This window comes from Spermophilus citellus, assembly GCF_964194105.1.
Source record: "Spermophilus citellus genome assembly, chromosome: 9".
Taxonomy (NCBI): Eukaryota; Metazoa; Chordata; class Mammalia; order Rodentia; family Sciuridae; genus Spermophilus; species Spermophilus citellus.
In genome coordinates, this window is record NC_138191.1 from 118,979,484 (window position 1) to 118,995,678 (window position 16,195).

Sequence of the window (16,195 nt, forward strand, 5' to 3'; positions counted from 1 at the left end):
CTCGTTAAAATGGAGGTTGAAGGTGTATTTCAGTGGTAGGGTAAGGGCCTGGATTTTTTTTTTTTTTAATATTTATTTATTTCTTAGTTTTCGGCAGACACAACATCTTTGTTTGTATGTGGTGCTGAGGATCGAACCCGGGCCGCACACATGCCAGGCGAGCGCGCTACCGCTTGAGCCACATCCCCAGCCCCAGGGCCTGGATTTGATTCCTATTATGAGGTGGGTTGGGGGAAAAAACCCAAAGAAACAAACAACAACAAAAAAACCCATCTGGGGCTGGGGATGTGGCTCAAGCGGTAGCACGCTCGCCTGGCTGGGTTCGATCCTCAACACCATATAAAAATAAAATAAAGATATTGTGTCCACCTAAAACTAAAAAACAAAACAAAAAAATCTGGTTAATATGGTAAATTTTTTATGCATATACCACACACAAACAAAACCCTACTAATACAAAGGTGTAGGCAAGAAGAGAATCCTGAAGATACATATTTACAGGGCTGGGGGTGTATATCAGTGGTAGAGTGCTTTTTATGCAAGAGGTCCTGAGTTTGTTATTCAGCACTGCAAAAAAAAAAAAAAAAATGATAGAATTTTGTGTATTGTTAGATAAGTTGACAGCCATCACATCCAAGGTATATTGACTAAAAAAGGTTGATGGTATTTCTCCTTTTGCTCTGAGTGCTATACATTTATTATTTTGCTATCATAACAATTCTAAAACATTAGTATGATTTCCCAGATTTTAAGATGTGAGACAGGGTCAGGCATGGTAGGGCAAGCCTGTAATCCCAGTGAGGCTAGACTGAGGTAGGAGGATTGCAAATTCAAGGACAGCTTCAGCAATTTAGTAAGGCCCTAAACAATTTAATGAGACCCTGTCTCAAAATTTAAAAAAAGTACTGGAGTTATAGTTCAGCGGTAAATTGCTCCTGGATGCAATGCTCCCTACCAAAAAAAAAAAGTAAGTTTCACCTTTAATTGTTCTTGATGAGAATGTAAAAATTATTTTTAATTCTCAGACATTGAATATCTATCTGTAATATTTTGTGTGACAGGTGAAAAGTAAGCATAAAACACTTCCTGCATACAAAAACTCAATGGTTGAGCTGGATACAGTGGCACACACCTGTAATCCCAGCTCTGGAGGCTGAGGCAGGAGGATAAGGAGTTCAAAAGCCAGCCTCAGCAACAGCTAGGTGCTAAGCAACTGAGTGAGACCCTGTCTCTAAATAAAATACAAAAAAAAAAAAAAAAGGGCTGGGGATGTGGCTCAGTGGTTGAGTGCACCTGAGTTCAATCTCCAGTACCCCCCAAAACAAAATAAAAGCACAGTAATTCATGCTAGAAAAATAATTTACATGATTGAATTGTGAATTAAAATGCTACATTTTATCATGGAGTAATATTTACTTGAAAAATGGCTGACATCTTTTCCAACTACATGTCTGCATTAGACTGCCTATTCTTCCTCACTTAAACCAAAACAACATTCACAATAGGAGGTCATACATTTCTACATGAATTTTAACCAAAAAGGCAGCTGAAGCTCGTGTACACCAGTAATCCCAGCTACTCAGAAGTCTGGAAAGTTTGAGTCCAGCCTTAGCAATGTAGCAAGACCTTGTCTCAAAATAAAAACAAAAAGGGCTCCTGATGTAGGTTAGTGGATGTAGGTTAGTGGATTCAATCCTTAGTACGGGCGTTGGGGTTGGAGGGTTGGGGGAATGTGGTCAGGGAAGAAAATGACAGGACATAGAAAGCATGATCAGAGGACAAACAAGTCAGTGTTTGACTCAGAAGCCAAGACTTGGATGTGGCTCAAGCCCTCAAATACCGCAGACTAGACAGTAGATGAACTGAAAATAAGCTTCAGAACATAACAGGTGACTGAGAAATCACTAGACCTTATAGAAAGGCATTCTAGTTCAGATTCTGTTTAGATTTTAATGAGTTGAACAAACATGACTTTAGATAGGGAAAGTAGTGTGTATAGACCAGAGGTCATAAATTGATGCCAAGAAACCTGTTCAGTTGATTTCTCTGTCACTTTTATTTTTTCTTTTTATGTTACAGGGGATTAAACTCAGTGGCTCTCTATCACTGAGCCCTCTAACCTCCAGCCCTTTAAATTGAAACAGGGTTTAAGTGGCAGAGGCTGGCCTTAAATTTAAGAGCCACCTACCTCAGCCTCCTGAGTGGGTAGAATTACAAGCATGTACCTTCATACTGAATCCATCACTTCTTTTCCCCCTGCTTGTCAATAATTTAGCTCAACTGCTTGTACTACATAGGAACCTAAGTTTAATGTTAGAGCAGATTATGTGAAGGGAGTGCAGGAAAAGCAGAAGATAGGGTAATAATTTATTTATTTTTTATTTTTTATTTTTTTTTAAAGATAGAGTGAGAGAGGAGAGAGAGAGAGAGAGAGAGAAATTTTTTTTTTAATATTTATTTTTTAGTTATCGGCGGACACAACATCTTTGTATGTGGTGCTGAAGATCGAACCCGGGGCCGCACGCATGCCAGGAGAGCGCGCTACCACTTGAGCCACATCCCCAGCCCCAGGGTAATAATTTAAAAAGTTTCAAAGGGTATGGGGTTGTGGCTCAGTGGTAGAGTGCTTGCTTAGCATGTATGAGGTACTGGGTTCGAGTTTCAGCACTGCATGTAAATAAATAAAAATAAAGATCCATCAACAACTAGAAAAAATATTTTTTAAAAAAGTATGTGGACAGGCTGGGATTGTGGCTCAGTGGTAGAGTGCTCACCTAGCACGCGCAGGGCCCTGGGTTCTATCCTCAGCGCCACATAAAACTAAATGTTTGGAATAAAGATATTGTGTCCAACTACAACCAAAGAAATATATTTATATTTTTAAAAAGTATGTGGACGGGGCTGGGGATGTTGCTCAAGCGATAGCACGCTCGCCTGGCATGCATGCGGCCCGGGTTTGATCCTCAGCACCACATACAAACAAAGATGTTGTGTCTGCCGAAAACTAAAAAATAAATATTAAAATTCTCTCTCTCAAAAAAAAAAAAAATAGAATTCTAAAAAAAAAAAAAAGTATGTGGACAGGGGCTGGGTCTGCGGCTCAGCGGTAGAGCACTCGCCTGGCACGTGCAGGGTGCTGGGTTCAACCCTCAGCACCACATAAAAATGAATAAATAAAATAAAGGTATTGGGCTCAACTAAAAAAAAATGTTTTAAAAAAGTATGTGGACAATTCCTTAAAAAAAAAAAAGGAGTTTCAAGGGATTATTTTTTTGAGGGGGCGGAGAGAATAGGAAGAAGATAAACATTAAAAAAGGGGTGTGTCCTAAGAAACAGATACAGGGAAATTGTGTTGGTTCCTGTCAGAACACTGCTTTGGGGGGCAGCATTTGGGGGAAGAAATAAACAATATCCACACAAGGCAATAGATGGCGCAAGAGGTCCAGGTTATTGGTGGTTCCCTTCTTGCTTCCTGGATCCTGAAGCAGTGTTTTAGGCTATTTTGTCTTCAGGGATACACTGAAGACAAAAAGTTCTTTTATTTTTAGTACTGGAATTGAACCCAGGGTGATTTACGACTGAGCTACATCTCCAGTCTTTTTTTTTTTTTTTTTTGAGACAGGGTCTTGCAAAGCTACTGAGGTTGGACTTGACTTGCCATTCTCCTGCCTCAGTTTTCTGAGTTGCTGGGATACACGCATGTGCCACAGTGTCCAGCTATGCTTTCCTTTGTTGTACAGTCTTTTACAAGATTCCCTGTCCATTCAGTATCCACTGGACCTGCCCTTTCTGATTATGGTTTTCCAAAAACCCCCTCTTCTGGAGTAGTCATCTAAATCCACAAAAACCCAAAATTCATTCTCTTTTTCTGCAACCACTGGGCAATGTACTCTTTCCAAGTAGTCTTTCGGGATGTGAAGGCGATCTGGCTGTGACATTGATCACCAGGGTTGATTTGGCTTATCTGGATGGCTAGGTGGATGTTCCATTTCACCCTCACAGCTCCACGTGTGTCCCTCCAAAAGCTGTGTGCTGGGTGAAGGAGGACAACTTTCCCTGATAGAGAAGGATGTTTTTTAGGTCAAGGGTAGCTGTGCTCCCCTGCTAGAACCTCCAGACAAGATCTCAAGGTCCAAATAGTCTTTTGGAGGGAGTTTAACCTCAAACATGCAGTGGCAATTCGAGGTCTCTTTTGATGGTGAGTAAAAGGAAAATCTGGGAGCAGTTCTGTTTCTTTACTCCTTGATAAAGGATAATGTGCTAAACAAGGCTAGACTCTGAAGTGAGGAGTACAAAGTGAGTCATTGCTGAGGCCACCTGTATTAAACTGGGTGGTTTGCCAAGAGTACAGGAAGAACCAGTTGTCCTCTTGTGATGTCAGCTGGAGGTCCAATTATATGTGGCCCACATTTAGTAAATCCTTATGAAGGCATCAGTTGGAATACAAGTGCTTGTCTTCAAATATGTGCAAAGAATGATTACATAATTGCTTTGACCTCAGGAAGCAACTTCATCTTAGTTTTTCTTTTGGTACTAGGGATTGAACCCAGGGGCGCTTAACCAGTGAGCCAAATCCCCAGCCCTTTTTATTTTTTACATAGGGTCTCCATAAGTTGTTGAGACTACCCTTGAACTTTTTTTTTTTTTAATATTTATTTTTGAGTTTTTTGGCAGATACAACATCTTTGTTTGTATGTGGTGCTGAGGATCGAACCCGGGCCGCACACATGCCAGGCGAGCGTGCTACCGCTTGAGCCACATCCCCAGCCCTACCCTTGAACTTCTGATCCTCAAGTCTTAGCATCCGAAATGGCTGGGATTACAGGCATGCACCATAGCATAGCACTTGGCCATCTTAAGTTTCTTCACTGGTAAAATGCATATATCACTAACTGGCTAGGGGTGGGCTACACAGGACAGATGCTTAGTGCAATGCTGTCACAATTGGCTGTTTTTTTTGGGGTTTGTGCAGACACAAACGTGACTGACTCTCACCTCTGGCTACATTTGACATCCTTATGGTTATTTCTTCCCCATCACCTACTTCTCACATAGGGTAATTAGCAATATTTTGGGTTTGCCAGGTGCAGTGGCACATGCCTGTAATCCCAGTGGCTCTAGAGGCTGAGGCAGGAGGATGAGTTTGAATCCAACCTCAGCAATTTATAGAGGCCTTAAGCAACTTAGGGAGACCTGGTCTCTAAATAAAAAAGGGCTGGAAATGTGTCTCAGTGGCTTAAGTGCCCCTAGGTTCAATCCCCAGTACTGAAAAAAAAAAAAATTTTTTTTTTTTTTGGCTTTGTTTACCTGTTATTTTTGTGGTGCTAGGGATTGAATTCAGGGCAAACACATGCTAGGTAAGTGCTCTACCACTAAGCTATAATCCCAGCCTCTTGGATATAATTTTTAAGCAGGCTTTCATCTTTTGGAATAGAGCATAAAAAATAAATAACACATTCCAGAAGGCTTGGCATTTTAAACTTCTAACATATTTTAATAATTAATATTGATGGTAAGACTGATATACAATGCAATTATTTATTTTACATGGAGATTCTGTACATCAGGGCAGCATCTTGAAGTACAACACACAGCTTTTATTTCTTCTTTTACATTATGATTGTGAACTTCACATTTACACAGAAAGGGAACACAAATCCATTTTTATTTACATAAAAACTAAATAAACAATTGAACACATTTTACACCCAAAGTATCTTGTTTCTAAACAACACAAATGAGATGAAAGATCAATCAGAATCCTTGGATGGCACATAGAAGGCAGACAAGTAGCTCAGGAATCAAATTTTGTCTTAAGCTTGGCACATTAAGGGAAAGAAAGGCAGTCAAAGAAGGGTTTGAAAATGTCATTTCAAGTCAGAGAATGCAGGCACATGCCAAGCAGTTCCCAAACCAACAAGACAGGATGGTTAAGAGTCAAGTTAGCAGTTTATCTGTGACCACCATATACCCAGACCTCTAACAGACTTAGTAGAATTCTCATGATTTTACCTCAATTACTCCAAATGCTAATGAACTTCAAAGAGATGTAGATCTAGTATTGTTCCATAGCCTTTATAAAACCTTTGACAGTAATTGAGAACTCCAACTCCCACCCCAATCCCTACACAGAGAGAAAATACTACCTTGTAAATTCACTTTGACTTTTTTGTTTTGACCTGATGTTCTCATTCTTCAGCAAATCTGATGTGAACATGAAAGAAGAAAAATCTACTCAAAAATTACATACAGAAAATGATAGATGCTGGGCATGGTATCACACACCTGTAATCCTAGTGACTCAGGAGCTTGAGACAGGAGGACTGCAGTTAATGTGGTCCTCAACAACTTTGTGAGACCCTGTCTCAAAAAATAAAAAAGGGGGACTAGGGGTATAGCTTAGTTGATAGAGTGCTTGCCTCGTATGCACGAGGCCCTGGTTTCAATCCCCAGCACCACAAAAAATAAATAAAAAATAAAAAAGGGCTGGGCAGGGCTGGGGATGTGGCTCAGGCGGTGGCACGCTCACCTGGCATGCGTGCGGCCCGGGTTCGATCCTCAGCACCACGTACAAACAAAGATGTTGTGTCCACCAAATACTAAAAAATAAATATTAAAAATTCTCTCTCTCTCTCCCTCTCACTCTTTCTTTAAAAAAAAAAAAAAGGGCTGGGCATGTAGCTCAGTGGTAAAGCACTCTTGGGTTCAATCTCTAGTACCAAAACAAAGAAACAAACGAAAAACCAAGAACAAATGACAAGACATCAGAAAGAAACCTATAAAACAGCTACAATTTCCTAAACATCACAGTGAAGAAAAAAGTCCACATTCATCAGTTAAATAAAAACTGTCTCTTTCTTCCACTTACAGTGTGAATAGGAATAAAGAGGGAGATACTAAGTGGGATGAGGCTCAGTGGTAGAGCGCTTGCTTAGCATACAACATGAGGTCCTGGATTCAATCCCCAGTACCACACACACACACAAAAAAAGTACAGCTTAGTGGTAGAGTGCATGCCAGTCATGTGCAAGGCCCTGGTTTCAATCACCAGCACTGCAAATAAAATAAACTTGCATATGATTTCAGTGTGGTTACTGAGACCAAACTAGCCCAGTCCGTTTAAATGAAATGTCCATTTAATTAATTTAAATGAAAAAGAACCAGGCCCAGGGGTGCATACCTGTAATCCCAGCAACAGGAGGATCCCAAGTTCAAGACAAGCCTCAGCAACTTAGCAAGGGCATAAGCAACTTAGTGAAACCCTGTCTCACAATAAAAAAAATAAAATAAAAAGAGCTAGGGATGTAGCTCAGGGGTAAAGCACCTCTGGGTTCAATCCCGAATCCCCCCGTCACCACCACCAAAAAAAAAAAGAAGGAAATAGGATAACCAAACTTTTTATTTTAGGAAATTATACTAACATATATTACAATTACAAAATGAGGTGGGACTAAGCCAATTCCTAGGCACCAAAAACGCTGGCTACAGCGTAGAAAAGGAACAGTGAGTTAAGCTGCCAGAGAATGCCAGGAGAATAGTGTTAGAGTGAAGAGGGAATGTGCAGCAGGAGAGGGCAAACGGCACTTTGAGAAGGGCAGTGAGCCATAACATGCCCCTCCTTTGTGGTTCTCCAAAGACATTTTCCCATGTAGCACCCCACATCCCTTAGGATCTTGCTGTGATTCTGGTTGGAAGTGTGGGGGCTGACACCAAACAAGTTCTCACCCAGCATGTCTACAACTCTGCTTTACTACTGGTTGAAGTGATTTACAGTATTTGGTACGATAAAAGTACAACAGCCTATAAAATTTAAACCACCAGTCAGCTTTCTGCCAAGTTGGCATTAATGTTAAGGCCTTTTCTTGTTTTTATATACAAAAAAATATACACGCTTTCTCATTTGACCAACTTGCATTCTGGTTGCAGCTCAGACTTTAATGAACAGGAAAAACATAAGTTCCCATTACTTCTTCAAAATCATTTAAAAATAAAAATTAGGATGACAAGTGCCAAAAAGGAGGAACATGTCAGATCCTGAGCTTCCCCTCAGACATGTGTGCCTGAAGAGAACTATATTGCTGTGTTACAAGAGGTATAGTGCAATGCTATCAACTGACATCCCAGTGTGGTAAGAAGGCATCCTCTGGAAGTGGGGACCACTTTTTCCAGAAGGCTGGGGCTTCTAGAAAATTTTCCCACAACCAATTATTTTTGAAGGCTGGAATTTAGTGCCTATACAAGTGGGTCTCACAATTAGGGCAGGGCAGGTAAGGCTAATGGTGCAAACTGTGCCTCAGCACAGGCAGTAATTTTGGGGCAAGGGTGTGGAAAAGTCAGTAAAACTCAGAACCTGCCAGTGGCTCAGAACTTTGGTGACTGGTGAGGGAAAACCCCTCAAGAATGTTGCTATATTAAAAAGTTCAAAAGTACTGATGAAGTGTTGGCTTTTGCCCCAGGGGCAGCACATGAGAATCCATTCCAGTGGAAGGCTACATTCATAGGAGTGCTGTTCACTCCAGAACCAGATCCCAGAGGATGCAATTCTGGCTATGCGGGGGAAGTGCTAAAGTTCCCTCCATAATGTCACTCTGGAAACAAGCAGCAAAGCAGTCCTGGTTTTTGGAGAAGTTGTTTAGTTCCTTTCTCAAACTTCAGCATTATGGACGATGGTAGCTAAAACAGATGATCAAAAGAAAGGTTACCAAATAATGTAGATAACTTTTCTTATATCAGTAGTAATGAAATATCACATTCTTTTTTATTTTTATTTTTTTGGTGCTGGGGATTGAACCCAGGGCCTTGGGCTTGTGAGACAAACCCTCTTACCAATTGAGCTATACCCCAGCCCCTGAAATGTTATATTCTTTTTTAATGTTTCTTAGCTGGGTGTGATGGTGCATGCTTATAATGCAGGAGGAGCACAAGTTCAAGACCACACTCAGCAACTAAGCAAGGCTCTAAGCAATTAGCAAGACCCCATCTCAAAATTAAAAATAGAAAGGGCTGGGATGTAGTTCAGTGGTAAAGACCCCTAGGTTCAACAGCCAGTAACCACCCCGCCCCCCAAAAAAGTCTTTTTTCCACTTTTTTAAAAATGATTTTTCTTTCTTTTTTATTGATTTCATTATTATTATTTTTAAATATACGACAGCAGTGGAATGCACTACAATTCTTATTACACATATAGAGCACAATTTTTCGTATCTCTGTTTGTATATAAAGTATGTTGATACCCAATTCAAGTCTTCATACATGTACTTTGTATAAAGATGTCCATCATATTCCACCATCCTTGCTAATCCCCTGCCCCCTCCCTTTCCCTCTCACCCCTCTTCCCCCCCCCTTTTTTTCCACTCTTAATTCCCTTCAGTTGCATGTGACATTCGACACCCCTGCTCCCTCCACCCCCCAGTACTGGATTGAGCCACATCCCTGGCCCTTTTTTTGTTATTTTATTTAGAGAGAGGGCCTTACAGAATTGCTTAGGGCCTTGAGAGGGCCTTACAGAGTTGCTTAGGGCCTTGCTAAGTTGCTGAGGCTGGCTTTGAACTCGGATCCTCCTGCCTCAGCCTCCTGATGATGTTAGAATTCTCTCTCTCTCTCTCTCTCTTTTTTTTTTTGGTGGTGCAGGGGATAGTGCTGGGCATTGTGCATACTAGGCAAACGCTCTAGCCCTGATCTACATCCTTAGTCTAGAGTTCTCTAACCTAAACAGCTCTGATATGTTTGTTTGTTGGGGTAAATTTTACTTAGCTTATAGTTTTTGGGTCTTTTGGCTCTTACCGTGTGAAATGTTTGCTCTCTTCATGAACCTCCATCTCTGAGCTTTTAAATTCATTTAATTCTTTTCTAATAGCAGCCTGTAGGGTAGAAATAAAAAAGATTTTAGCATTTTCTGTCTGCTGTAGTATAGCACTATGATTTGCCATCTACTCCCTATTGTGCTTAACTTTGAGAGTCACCGAGTCCCTGACAGGCAACACAGAGGGAAGAAAAAAAATCCAGGTCCACACATTAAGCCAAGCTCTGAACCTAACATACATCACATTAAGCCAAGCTCTGAACCTAACATACATCATTTTCTGACACAATTCATCTCACAATAAACCTAAAATGTCAAGATAAATCCAAATATTGAAAACCCTGAAGAGAGATTATAGTTTTATATTTTTCACAGCATGTAAAAATGCCTTTCCTACTGTAGAAGTTAATATGTGTGCCAGATGCAGTGGTGCAAGCCTGTAATACCGGCTACTTAGAAGGCTGAGGCAGGAAGACTAAAAGATCCAGATCAACCTGGGCAACTAAGAGATAACCTTGCGATAAAGAGGGGCTGGTGTGGTGGCCTTCAGCAATTTTGTGAGACCCTGCCTCAAAAAAAAAAAAAAAAAAAAAAAGAGTTCGGGAAGGAGGGTTAGTTAGGGATGTGGCTCAGTGAAAAGTGCCCCTGAGTTAAATTCCTAGTGCCAAAAACAAACAAACAAACAACAAAAAAAGGGAACTATGATGAATATGTGTGAATGTGTGTAATTACTGAACTATATCACTCCAAATCCATTCAACAAATGTGTTTTAATGCATCAGGCTCTGGATTCTATCTCCAATAGCGCCTGCGCGCATGTACACACACACACACACACACGCACACAAATAAATAAAACAAAATTTAAAACATTTTGTTTCCTTCTAGTTTTTTCACTTTGTGATACAGCAGGGATTTCCTCCTCTTCTTTCAATGCTGGTGGTGGAGTCATTAGTATAAGATTTTGGTTGTATACCCTGTGATTTTATATCTTGATTTGAAATTTAATATTATATCAAAACTAGAAACTTTATGGTTCCTTATTTTATTTAGTATCTGGCATCCTTCAAGTTAAGAAAAAAGAGAGCATGCTCTCAAATATGAAAGAAAATATGTTACATGTTTTACAGTTACCTTGTCAGCAGGAGTCAGCTTGGTCCAAGGTTTGTCAGCTCGCCGGTCATAATCTTGAGCATCTGTTACTTCCACATATTCATTAAACCTCAGAATCTTCCTGGCAAGTAGTTCAGCCACAGTTGGCCTTTGACTGAGCTGAAAGAAATGAAATCTTTTAGTTCTCTATGCCAGGAATTAGCAATCACTTATGCATTCAAATTGCCTCTAAACTTTGTTTAATACTGGAATCACCTGGGGAGCTTTCACCATTATTAATTCTTGGGTATCATCCCCAGAATTTTTTCTTTTTAAGTAGTTTCACTGCACAGCTAAGATTGAGAAACACTGCTAGAATCTGTGCTTCTCAAACATCAACATACATACAAATCCCCCCAGGGATCTGGTTAAAATGTAGATTCTAGGCTGAAAGTATAGTTCAGTGGTAAAGCTTAGCATACTTGAGGCCATGACTTCAATCCCCAATACCAAAAACATTTAAGAATAAATAAATAAATAAAATGGAGTCTCTTATTAATTGAGTCTTGGGTAGAGCCTGACACTAAGCATCTCTTAGAAAACCCCAGGTGATAATAATGATGGTGGTCCACAGATCACATTTTTGTTTTTTTAGTATGGGGGTTGAACCCAAGGGCACTCAAACACTGAGCCACATCCCTAGTCTTTTTTATCTGTTTATTTATTTATTTAGTTGCAGGTGGACACAATATCTTTATTTTATTTATGTATTTTTAGGTGGTGTAGGGGATCGAACTCAGTGCCCCAAGCATGCTAGGCAAGCGCTCTACCACTAAGCCACTACCCCAGCCTCCTAGCCTTTTTTATATTTAATTAGAGGCAGGTTCTCGATGATTTGCTTAGGTCCTCACTAAGTTGCTGTGGCTGGCTTTGAACTTGTGATCCTCCTGCCTCAGCCTCCCAAGCTGCTGGGATTATAGGTGTGTGCCACCGTGCTACGCTCCATGGACCACATTTTGAGTAGCAAGGCTCTTGTGCATTTCATTTCAGCATCAACAATACACAAAGTAGAGGATTCCTTAACAAACTGATTTAAGATTGCAGGTAACCTGCTCAATCTGAAGATGGCCTCTAATTATCAAAGATAATTCCTCCATTCCAGGAGAAATGATGAAAGAGGATAATTCCAGAAATGAATATCTAGATCCCTTGCTCTTCTGGGGATTCTTAGAAATTTTAAGTAGTATTTGCCAGGCATAGTGATGCATGCCTGTTATAACAGCACCTTGGAAGTCTGAGGCAACTTTGTGAGTGAGACCCATCTTAAAATTAAAAAAAAAAAAAGTGCTGGGGAATGTGACTTAGTGGTTAATCCCTGGTACCCCAAACAAACAAAGTTCCAGGCCACCTTGGACAATTTAGCAAGTCCTATCTCAAAATAAAATATAAAAAGGGCTGGAGATGTAGTTCAGTGATTGAGCACCCCAGGGATCAATCTCTAGTACCACAAAAAACAAACAACAACAACAACAAAAAATTAGTTTGCTTTGTAAAACTGAATGCTACACTCTCCTCCTGTTATTGTCTCTACACAGCAACAAGTTTTAAGGGGTTGGGGGGTATGTACCTCAGTGTTAGAGCACTTTCGTAGCAGGTGCAATGCCCTGGGTTTTATTACCAGCATCACAAACAAAAATTCCCACACATACAACAACAACAACAACAACAAAACACAAAACAAAACTGCACCACTTTTTATAGAGTATACATCAAAATCCCAAGTCCAAAAAGGTAAAAATTATCAAACTCCTCCTTGTAAAGGTCTGTTTTAAACATTAAAAAATCAAAGAAAAATTATGTATTATTTTCTACATATATAGCAAATTCATTATTTCCACAAATAGGTCATTCAAATTCAAGACAAAGTCAATAGGCAGATTGAAATCAATCACACAGGAAGCTGTACCTTTCTAGTGAGCCGACGTTTAATCTCTCGTTTCTCTGCCTGACGATCAGCTTCATTTTTAGCTACAGTCAGAAACAAAGAATGAATATTACTTCAAAATGGCAATTTGCTTATCAAACATTTTGGTAATTATACCACAGATCTATCTATCTCACTTTCTTTCTTTCTTGTGGTACTGAAAACCGAACCCAGAGTCTCACAAATGCTAGATAAGTGCTCTACTACTAAGCTACATCCCTAGCACTTTTCATTTTCAGTTAGGGATTATAGGTGTTAAGTTACCCTCTTATTTTAGCCTCCCTAGAAGTTGGGATTATAGGTGTGTGCCCCGGCACCCAACTAACCAAGACAATTTTTTTTTTCTTTTATTTTGGTACCAAGGATTGAATCCAGGTGCATTAAACCAGTGAGCCATATCCACAACCCCTTTTTACTTTTTGAATTTTGAGACAGGGCCTTGCTAAGTTGCTTAGGGCCTCAGTAAATTGCGAAGGCTGGCTTTGAACTTGCAATACTCCTGCTCAAGCTTAATCCCTGGAGAGAGGGAAGGAGGGAGAGAGGGAGGGAGGGAGAGAGAGAGAGAGGATGGGTGAGGGGGAGAGAGAGAGAAGAGAAAAGAAGAGAGAGAAGAGAGAAAGAGAGAAAAGTCTCTACTTTTTTTTGATCATGCTGCAATTCAAACCCAGGGCTCTGAGTTTGCTAGGCAAGCATTCTACTACTGAGCTACATCCTCAGCCCTAGTCTTCACATTTTTTAACAGTTTTATATCTACCTAAAATATTCTCCATTATTCTATGGTTTGCAAAGCCAGAATATTTACTATGCACCTAAAAAAAATTTATTTTTTTTTTTAGGTGTAGATGGACAGAACACAATGCCTTTATTTTTATGTGGTGCTGAGGATTGAACCTGGGTCCAGCCCATCCTAGGCAAGTGCTCTACAGCTGAGCCACAATCCCAGCCCAATTTGTATTTTTGTAGTTGTAGATGCCAGCATGCCTTTATTTTATTTGTTTATTTTTATGTGGTGCTAAGGATTGAACCCAGGGCCTCACATGTGCTAGGCAATTGCTCAGCTACTGAGCTATAGCCCCAGCCCACTAAGAACCATTTAAAAAAAAGTTTACATATTTTTGCTCAAGAGTAACTGCTAAAGGGGCTGGGGATGTGGCTCAAGCGGTAGCGCGCTCGCCTGGCATGCGTGCGGCCCGGGTTCGATCCTCAGCACCACATACCAACAAAGATGTTGTGTCTGCCGAGAACTAAAAAATAAATATTAAAAATTCTCTCTTTCTCTCTTTCTCTCCTCTCTCACTCTCTCTTTAAAAAAAAAAAAAAGAGTAACTGCTAAGAATGGATAAAAGAGATCACACCAAGTTTCAGGTAATATGTTTATAAAGCCTCCCACACTTTATTTATCTTCCAAAATTATTTATTTATATATTTATCTATCTATTTGTAGGTGGACACAACACCTCCATTTTATTTATTTATTTTTATGTGGTGCTGAGGATCGAACCCAGGGCCTTGAATGTGCTAGGCGAGCACTCACTGAGCCACAACCCCAGCCCAGCCTCCCACACTTTTAATTCATTATGTGACTAAATTGTGTATACCTAAAAAGTATTATGGGAATGATCAGACTAAGCATCCCAACAAGCAATCCCAGGGAAGCCTGAACCGCTTCAGTAATGAGATTTTTCTAAACTTTGGAAAGACAAATCACATCTGTATTAAATTAGAATGGTATTTCAGGAAGTTAATTATATACATAGACAACAAATTAAATACATGGTCTTACTTAGGGGCTATGGAGGTAAAGACAGTCTTAATGACTGAAAGCAGCAGGAAAATTGCAATTCTAGGGACTTGCATTGGATTCCAAGTCCTCTGATTCTATTAGCACAAGAACGTCTCATTCACATGCACAGTTACTACCGTAGTTCCTTCCATGAAGACAGAGAAAAGTTGGGTCACATCTCTTATACACTGTCAAATGCCCAAAGCAATTTGAGGAAAATGTAAAAACATTAAAGCAAAAATTTTTACAGTATCATAATATACTAAACAATGCCATGTAGCTTCTTCCAAAGGAAGCTTGGGGGAACTCTGTTCCCACAGGGGAAAAATATTTTTCCCAGACTGAAACACTCTCTTCTTGGCCCTTTTAGCAATTACTTCTTTTATCTTTTATGTACATTAAAATAATAGACATATAAAAGAATATCTGCATAATTTTATTTCCATAGCTGGACTTACGTTGCAGTATATTTCGTTGTTCTAGTTCTTCTGGTGTTGGTCTTTGACTCAGTCTCCTAAAAGGGAGATAAATGGGGATACTTATTATCTCACTTAAAGCTCTTCTTTACAATGATTTTCTGGCCATAGTTTATATTAGCCCCTAAGCAAGTTAAAAAAAAAAATCAATAATTTTCAAATGGATATATTTAATTTTCTTATCTGATTATTTATGAAACAATTTCCACATTGAAAGTACTAAGTCGGGCCCATGGCACATGCAGTGGCTCGGGCCGCTGAGACCAGATCACAAGTTCAAAACCAGCCTCAGCAAGTCAATAAGGCCCTAAGAAATCAGCAAGATTTTAAATAAAATATAAAATGGGCTAGGGATGTGGCTCAGTAGTTAAACACCCCTGAGTTCAATCCCTGGTACAAAAAAATAAAAAATGAAATAATAAAAATTAAAAAAAGAAAGTACTAATATAGAGCTACAGATGTAGCTTAGTGGATAGCACTTGCCTGGTATAGGTGATGCCCTGGGTTCAATCCCTAACATTAAAGCGGGGGAAAAAAGAAAAGACAAACTTGAAAGTATTAATATTACAGATATCATATTATATATCATATTAAAATATCATATTATATTTTTTTGGGGAGGGGGTAGTGCTGGGGATTGAACCCAATGCCTCACACATGCCAGGCCTGTGCTGAGTCACAACCTCAGCCTGGTAATCTTTATTATATAATATATATGTGCATGTGTGTGTGTACTTGTTGTTGTTTGTTTTATTGAGATGGGATCTCATAATGTTGTCCTGGGCTCAAGTAAACCTTCTGCTTTAGCCTCTCAAGTAGCTGGACTACAAGCATGAATCACTATGACCAGCTGCTGTTTGGATTTTTAAGCAGTGGTTTAGGAGACACAGAAATTTAAGATGGTCTCTTTCTAGGTAATATTCTGTCATTATATGATTTTATTATATTTTTAGTTATGCTGGGGATTGAACTCAGGGTCTTCTGTATCCATCCCTAGCTCTCGTTAATTCTATGATTTTGTCTTCTCTGTGAAGTATTTGATAAGGTTTTTCATAGTT

At 39.6% G+C, this 16,195-nt stretch overlaps 1 protein-coding gene and 1 long non-coding RNA gene across 8 annotated transcripts in view; one reads left to right on the forward strand and one right to left on the reverse strand.

Moving 5' to 3' along the window:
• The window catches only part of LOC308657003, a 195,316-nt gene that overhangs the window by 54,171 nt on the left and 124,950 nt on the right, over window positions 1–16,195 (forward strand). The gene's annotated exons all lie outside the window — the stretch shown is intronic.
• The window catches only part of PHACTR4 (phosphatase and actin regulator 4), a 104,045-nt gene continuing 94,509 nt past the window's right edge, over window positions 6,660–16,195 (reverse strand). For all 7 annotated transcript variants that reach the window (XM_081308403.1, XM_081308406.1, XM_081308407.1 and 4 more), the window contains 5 exons: window positions 15,120–15,175; window positions 12,861–12,922; window positions 10,937–11,074; window positions 9,784–9,860; window positions 6,660–8,673 (listed from right to left, as the gene is read on the reverse strand). In XM_081308403.1, coding sequence (XP_081164529.1) covers window positions 8,658–8,673; window positions 9,784–9,860; window positions 10,937–11,074; window positions 12,861–12,922; window positions 15,120–15,175 — 349 coding nt within the window. In that variant the 3' untranslated portion in view covers window positions 6,660–8,657. The remainder of the gene's footprint in view (window positions 8,674–9,783; window positions 9,861–10,936; window positions 11,075–12,860; window positions 12,923–15,119; window positions 15,176–16,195) is intronic.